Raw genomic sequence first — 8,037 nt, forward strand, 5'->3', positions numbered from 1 at the left:
TAGCCGTTTAAGTGTGTCGCGTAGCCTAGGTTTGTAATGTTAAGTTCTGCTTGTTAAAATTGAGTACCTCTTGTATACGATCTCCATTATAGTGACTGCTAATAGGCCCCCGTGGGCATACGTCTTACTAAGGGACTGTGCAATAATTATAAGTAGAAAACCAGCATTTTCCTTCATTTGTGGAATTATTTTTGAAAATATTTTATAAAAGCAATAGAGGACTTTTTCCGTGTTTACATAGCCTCACCTAAACACTCGGGGAGTTGGGAGAATTCGAGACACTTATGCAAACCCTCGACTGCGTTACGGGTTTGCAAAACTGTCTTGGATTCTCCCAACTCCCCCTCGTGTTTACATGAGGCTATGTAAAAATGGAAAAAGTACTCTATTGCTTAAATATGAAGCCCACTTTCAGCGGCACTCCTTGTGATAATTATTGTACAGCCGCCGTAAGACGACAATTGCCCATACGCAGCCAAGCTCCATCTGTCGGACCAAGGAATTTTTTAAATGGTGACACAAATTACACATAAACCGGTTGCCAATTAGTTCAATTGCTCAAGTAAATTTTGAACTATTTAAGAGAAAAAGTTTTCGGAAGGATTTATATTTGTTGTCAAGCTATTCCGGTGAACCTCATTTCAGAAGCCCTGGAGAGGGAGGGGGACTATAGCCCTCCACTTTTCTCCTACGGTGTTATTTTCTTCTAAAGCTCTCCCCTCTCCCCTCACACTTCCGTGACCCATACCGAAACCACGCAGAATTCGCAACAACCGTGAATTACTTCGATTGAACAGTGACAGTAAAATGACTTCATTTATTGCCAGTAAATTGTGCCCAACATTTTACACTTAGAATAGAATCTACATCCAGCAAAGGAAATCACTATCATGATATAAGTCCTAGCTTGGATCTTGAATGATAAACTATTAGTTTACTCGCCTTAAAAAATACCCGGACTAAAGCTACATGAATTAATTATGTTAGGACGGCTATCAGTCTTGGATCTAAGAAAACTAATTTATTTCTGCGGAGGAGGCACTTCTTCGATTATTATACGGGTGACGGAGTTCCACCCGGTGTAAGCATCCGAACCAGCTTTCTTTCCAACGCAATCTCCAACATTGATCGCCACTCGCACAATCCCCTTGCCGATCCCCTCCCAGTATCCTGCGACCTGAGTTGTTTTGTGTATGTTGCTGTCTGTCTTGCCTTGGTTAGCTTGAATGTGCATAACACCGTCGATTGCCAGAGGGTGGCATTCCGCGTTATTGAAGGTAAAGAACCACCGTTTGAAGCAGTCCAGACAAAAAGCAATTCTGTAGTCGCCATTAAACTCGACTTTCAAAGCCGACTTCTCTGAAAGCTTGTTGAAAGTATACTCCTGAAAAAGAAAACTCCGTTAGGAATAAGTGTAACGTTTGATACCTGCTCATGTCAGCGTTATCGAAAGGTTTACGGGAATAAAAGCTGGCGTTGTTTATAGCAAGTTTGGGAACGGAAAAGATAAATGGCCAATTTTATTCAGTTTGAAAATGAACAATACATCGCTGCCCTAACCGGATGGACAACCTGATCAAGATTTTGGCAAATTTTTGACTTTGTTCCACAATCACCTCCTCCTTCTTTAATAATGCAAGACTTTCACAGAATATTTCTTAAAATAAACGACAAAGCATTTGTTCAACCTTGCCCTAAATACGACAGACGAACAAAGCATTCCGGCGCTGACTCGAATACCTATGATTTTAACCCTCTTTGAAATTGCCATGTTTCTTTCTTACCTTTATCATTCCATTATCTTTGCCTTCATTAATGTTTTTCCATGCACACTGTTTCAAATTTTTCGACATGGCCTGGAGACTGGGATCACCTTTGGGTCCTTGAGTACCCTGCTCTCCCTTAGGTCCCATAGGTCCCTTATCTCCGGGTGGTCCTGCTGGGCCTTTCTCTCCCTTGGGTCCATCTCGTCCACTGTAACCAGGGACACCAGGAACCCCTGGAACACCAGTTACACAACCCACTGTGCAAGCATTTGCCGATTTCGCACCAGGATCCACCTGATGTGTGTTGAAAAAGGAAAGACAGAAATCAGATTTATGTCGCAGCCCTTGCAGTTCTTGGCAGATCTTTAGTCGTTAAAGTGAAATCGTGTTTCAGAATTGTATCTGTAAATGATAACTTAAGCATCTGCAAAAATTGAAGAAACAGCGCCGAACCTTTCCATGCAGAAGCAGCATTGCGCGCAAACGGTTTCTGTAAACTATGTGCTTTGGCCGAATCTTTTGCTGTTTCGATGCGCGAGCCAGTCGTCGTTATTATTTGTCCGGGGGTTCAACGTGACTAAAACAGCAACAGGATCGTTACAAAACGACAGGTTTGGTGGCAAAAAACACCTACTTTATATTCTTCAGCTGCATAAAAGACAGCGCAAAAGGAACAAAGTTCGAGTTTTGTGGAGAAAGTAATCAAACGTCAGCAATCTTTCTAGATTTTGGTTCCAATTCACTTACAAAGCCACACTCCTTTTTCTTAAAGCAAACGAAATGGAACATTCGCGATTCTTCGCCCATGCAGTGCGTTGCTCAAATCTGCAGTTGTATTTTAGTCCACATATTTGTACGTTAAAATTAAAGGACCAAAACAAAAGACTCGTCATTGAGACGAGAAGGATTTTTGACACTTTCCTCCGACATACATTTCAAGTTTGGAGCGAATAGAAACTGAAAACAAAGAAACAAAGGAAAACAATAAAGGATTAAAACTGCTTGTGGGCATTTCTGAAATGCATGCTATGGATTGTATGAAAATATTCTTCTTTAAAAACGTGCGAAGTAAAACTTAGTTTAAGCCTCTAACAGATAAATCTAGATTTTCACAATGCTTTCGTCCGAGATCGAATAACTCTGTGGCTGGTAAGATGAGAGAAATTTCGTGGTTGATAAATTTGTTACTCACCGATACAGCTGCGCAAAACGCTAACAGTGAGGTTGAAAGCATAACGAGAAAAATCAAGAAATTCATTGTCTTTGAATACTTGCAAGGAGCTGATGGTGCCATGATCTGATGAATGAAAGGAAACATTTCAAAGAGTTGGTGCAGCTCGTGTATTTTGATACAGGATTGTGGATCTGGCATGGAGACTCTGGGCTTTACCAAACTACCCACTTTGTATTCGTTGTATACCTGCCAGCATTCCACTTTCACTAAAGCCGGTTCTCTTCACAGGTCAACTTCCCAGATATGTGTGAGGTTTCCTTTCCTCAACAGAGATGAGTTTTATATGAGTTTCGTTGCTATTTTATAGATAATTACTGAGGTACATAGCATTATGAGAAATGATTGCAGCCGCTGCCTTCAATTATTTCTCATAATGCCATCTGCCAGTGCCGGAGTAATTATGCAAGCTGCGCATGGAATCCACACACATGTAAACAAGTAGACAGTATAGAAGGTATCAGGCAACGCAGAGCGGCAAGGTTTGTGACACGTTACTATCAGGGTAAGACTGGAACAGTGAAACGGTTACTCGAGGATCTAGGTTGGTTACAGCTTAGCTAAAGGAGGTAGGAATCAAGACTGGGTAGCTTCAAGCGAAGAAACAGCTAATAACAAGACAATACCATTCAAAGAAATTTATTCATCTTAGCAGTCGATCATACATGTATAAATGTAGCTTTATAACAAGAAAGATAAAGGATTGGAACAATCCAGCCACGGACGTTATTGAGTTTAGGGACATTGAAGCTTCACTTTTCAAAGAAACTATCGGTGGATGACTATATTTTTTAAAATAATTACCTATACTTTATTGTTATTTATACATTTACTCTCTTTTTTTAAACATCCACGGTGACGTGTGATACCCTTTGAGTATTACTAATTTAGATTTTTAACTAGTTTAACTAAATGGTAGAAATGCTGCCGAGAGGAAGGGAGATGTTCAATTTATGCTTAATTGCAATTTAACGACTGTTCGTGCGTGGAAATGAAGGGAGAAGACATTAGGTCCGGAACAAAACTGGACCCCAAACTGACTTCAATACGCCGTTGCTGTGGTTATCAATGATAAATGTTGTCACTATCAACGAAATGTACCTCACCATGACTATCTATATGGGTGCTACACGGCGTTAGCATAAACGTAACCCCTTGTACTTGAACATATTCATTGCCGTGAATTTGATATCTTCAATCCCCACGACCTGCTCCCGTCTGACCTTGTAGCTCAGTCGGTAGAGCAGAGGTGATCTAACTCGAAGGTCGTGGGTTCAATTCTCACCCTAACCAGAGTTTTTCGCTGCAGTCCTTGAGTGGTCCCATTTTCATTGGTAGGGCCAACGGTCACATGGTTTACATGGGCAGAAAATAGCACTTCACATCATCCTCTCATATTTACATCTGTTAGATACACTAGTTTTACTCAGTGCAAACCTCAGTTTGGAAAGGTCTGGAAAGGCGATGAATTCCGCGGGAGGCGAAGCATTATTTGTGTGTGACACAGAGCTCTCATGATACTGATATTGTAGCAGAAATCGAAGGTAAACGCTTTCAACGTTTAGTCATTTCTGCCAGTGGTTTAATTTTTTTATCTAGCGAACTAAAAGCATCGCTTCCATTTTCTTTCTAAAATAGAGCAAAGATTTAGAACGCCAAGTACAGTTTTAGAATGCGAGAAGATTGAGAAAAGCCGGTTATCAGACGCCAGCCGCAGGAAATGGTCGTGGATTTTGAAAGACTGAGCAATGGAAGAAGCAGAGAAATGAAACAGTTTTGAAGCAAGATTCATGACAGTATGTTGCCTGCAATTGTAGTATCCGACCGGTACCAGCTGTATCCGACCAGTTCAAAAATTATTCCAATCTTTGCAACGCCCTTATTAGTTTACGGAAAACGAAATACACCGAAAGGGGACCGATCATTTAAGCTTTGAGGTTCAAGTTTTGGCCGGCTTTAAGCTTTAGGATCATTTGCAGAGGGCGTCATGCTGTTCAGATGATTGAAATTTTTATGACTAATATTTACGCTTTTCACTGCGCAGTATAACCACAGGTAACCCAGGCTCACTGTGTGCGTCACGTAGGTATTAAAATATAGAGAACATATGAGGCGAAGTTTAGGTCTGAAAATTTGCTAGAAAATGGTAATAAAAATCGATAAAACTTATCATGTGGTGAGCTGTTGTTGTCTTTAATACGTACACGAAGTTTCGGGGAAAATGGTCCCCGTTCACCTTCCTTCATAATATAGTGACAAGGTAGGAGACGGAAGCCAGCGTCGGGACTCCGATCGACCCAAAACAAGCACGGTTTTTTCCGCGAAAATCAAATCCAGTCGCTAAATAAACACGCCAGGTTCGTGGAATAGGAATTTCTCTAAACCATGAATCCACTGAAGCATCTCCAGGTAGCAACGCGGAGCCACCAGACTCCGTAAAACTTGTAAGTTAACCTGCTAAAATGGCGGCCAGAAAGCGTGGTACTCACGAAGTGCCCAATTCAAAATGGCACTGAACTCTGGGCGCCTGGTGACGAGTATAATAAGTCTCCCTCGAGGGAGGGGAGTCTCAAATTGCTCAGTGAGTTTTGTTTTTAGCAATTTGGGACTCCCCTCCCTCCAGAACTTATTATACTCGTCACCAGGTGTCCAGAGTTCAGTGCCATTTTGAATTGGGCACTTCGTGAGTACCACGCATTGCATTGGGAAGGCTCCTAGCCATGGGCTCCTGATACGGTACAATAATGTCTCCATACATAACCTCCCTACCCAAAACAATGGCTTGCTGGGGGTCAGCAATCTTGGTTCTGGTCATTGCTGTCTTAAGTCTTCCTCAAATTCGGCCAAGAAAATGTCCCCAGTTTCCAGTCTCCCTACCGGAAAATTTTGCTCGGTCGCGAAAATTTCGAATTTTGGGCACAATGGCTCAACTTTCTTTGCATCTAGCGAAGGCCTAGGTAGGAAAATGGTTTTTATCGGCAAACAACAGAATTCAATGCACTTCAAGCTTTGTTTGATATATAATGTGGCCTAGCTTACCACATACTTCGTTCTTTTTTTCGCCACCAAAAAGGCGTCATTTTAAAGGACAACAGAAAGAACTGCAGGACTTAGCGCCGCTTACAACCTTCAACAGAAATCTTGCCAAATTTTCTAAGGTGCTTTATAAAGGAAAAGTGAAACGATAGAAACATAGAACAGGTATTTGCCTTTCTCTGGTGCGACTTCAACATCAGCGATACTATGATCTTATGTTCGAAAATTTGTTTCTAGAATTCATATTTTCTCCGGCAGAATAATGGCCTGCTTTTCCAGACAGGGTCCGGCTTTGATGATCGATGAAAGCAAGAAGCGGAGGTCGTTTCGACAGTTTCAAAGAAGAGATAGAAGCATTATTGAAGAACCAGTTACTCAGAGAGATGGTAGTTGAAACAAAGACATGTCGAACAGTGGGGGTTTCACCACCTCGACAGTCGTAAAAAACGAGCACTTCTCACGGGCTGCTTGATATGTCGGACCCAAGAAAGCAAACATAACCACAGGCGCCCCAAGCTCAGTGTGAGCATGGCCGACAAAAATATAAGGATTTGTATGAGAATCCCGATCAAAAGCTTAAGAAGATAATTGTATGAAAAAAATCTCAATTAAAAAGCCTAACCTTATTGCTATCGTGGATAGCTTCCTTCTTGTGTGGTTATTTTCCAGATCCGACGCGATTTGAGCCATTTCACAATTTCGTAGTTGTCACCGGTTATAATAAAATCCCAAGGCTGGAGACAAAATTCTCAGGTGCCACCAATTTGAGTCAAATATCCCTGGATAAAATATTCCCACGGTCACAATTTCACATCAGAATCAATTGACAAAGATTGAACTTTCATTTCAACCCATCATCAACGCAATAGCAGTCCAGCGAGCAACGTCAGGCGGTGAATATTGCAACGAAACAGCATACAAAGGCGGTGCTTTAGCACAGAAGTGGCCACGGCTTCCACCGTTGATAACAAACTGACCCTTACCGGGCTGGCGGACAGTACTTTGTCAACCGCAAAATTTCTTTAATCCCCTGGGTCTACTGGCATGACTGCATTGACTCAGTCGTCCAATCACAGTCACACCTCCTTCGTGTTGACAACACGAGTTCAAACACATTCGCGAAGCCGGAAAGCATTAGGTGCGGTTACACGGGGCACTTTTACCGCGGTAAATGACCCTCTTACCACGGAAAACTGCACTTAGTCCGTGTGACCGACATTTCCCAAGGTAAACCTCCTATGTTAAATTTCGGATACGTCAAAAAGATCAGTGGAAGCGCCCATGACATTTAACGTGGGAAGTTGGAAGGGTGTTTTGATGCCCGAGGCTCAAGAGCCAATCGCGCTGCTGATGAAGTTGTGATTAAATTTCCCGCCAATGATTGCGTGAGATTTCGTTTTACCTCGGTAATCTTCACGGTATACTAAAACCCAAGTGTAAGGCACCACGGGATAATTTACCATGGGAAACGGCATTTACCATGGTGAGTGTAACCGCACCTATTGAAAGATGCAAGAATGAAAGCCGTAGTAAACAAACTTTTGCGCATTCATGCCGCTTTTATTAGTTAATAGGATTTTGTACGTAGTAGATCGTAACTGGATTTATCAAGCCTTCAAGAAATTAACATTAATTATGCAAATAAAATTTGTTCCCGTAGTTTATCAAGCGCAATTTTTTTATTCCCCTGGGTCTCCCGACATCATCTACGGAAGACAGTCGGCACTCCAACAAAAAGCAAAAGCTCGGAAACAAATCTTGCCATTTGTCACAACATACCACCCATCGGTGGGTAACCTTAAAAATATACTCATGCTAAACTGGGACTTAATACAAAATCAGCCTTTGCTGAACACTATCTTCAAGAATCCGCCCATCCTATCGTACAGAAGAGGTAAATCTCTTTCAGACAGGCTAGTTAAAGCTAAGTTATGAAGGCTACATTCAATTACAACTAAATCATGCAGGGAGTCCGTATAGGCCTGTCACTAATTCAGCCACTGA

At 41.8% G+C, this 8,037-nt stretch overlaps 1 protein-coding gene across 2 annotated transcripts; it reads right to left on the bottom strand.

The window, feature by feature from the left end:
* Window positions 1-804: 804 nt before the first annotated feature.
* LOC137989809 (collagen triple helix repeat-containing protein 1-like) lies at window positions 805-3,304 on the bottom strand. Of its 2 annotated transcripts, XM_068835455.1 has the most exons (4): window positions 3,187-3,304; window positions 2,959-3,063; window positions 1,785-2,060; window positions 805-1,384 (listed from the first exon to the last, which is right to left on the bottom strand). In XM_068835455.1, exons 2-4 carry the CDS (start codon window positions 3,058-3,060, stop codon window positions 1,022-1,024), a joined length of 741 nt encoding a protein of 246 aa, XP_068691556.1. In that variant the 5' UTR covers window positions 3,061-3,063; window positions 3,187-3,304; the 3' UTR covers window positions 805-1,021. The 2 variants fall into 2 exon arrangements, with proteins under 2 accessions (XP_068691556.1, XP_068691555.1); XM_068835454.1 differs by having other exon boundaries at window positions 2,959-3,293.
* Window positions 3,305-8,037: the final 4,733 nt, after the last annotated feature.

This window comes from Montipora foliosa, unplaced genomic scaffold (assembly GCF_036669935.1).
Source record: "Montipora foliosa isolate CH-2021 unplaced genomic scaffold, ASM3666993v2 scaffold_474, whole genome shotgun sequence".
Classification (NCBI taxonomy): domain Eukaryota; kingdom Metazoa; phylum Cnidaria; class Anthozoa; order Scleractinia; family Acroporidae; genus Montipora; species Montipora foliosa.

Bases quoted from the DNA above. Each gene is read 5' to 3' on its own strand.
- LOC137989809 (XM_068835454.1), bottom strand. From the start codon at position 3,138: ATGCCAGATCCACAATCCTGTATCAAAATACACGAGCTGCACCAACTC. The intron at 2,061-2,958 runs GTGAGTAACAAA...AACACACATCAG, and splicing joins CGTTTTGCGCAGCTGTATCG to GTGGATCCTGGTGCGAAATC. The intron at 1,385-1,784 runs GTAAGAAAGAAA...TTTCTTTTTCAG, and splicing joins AAGATAATGGAATGATAAAG to GAGTATACTTTCAACAAGCT.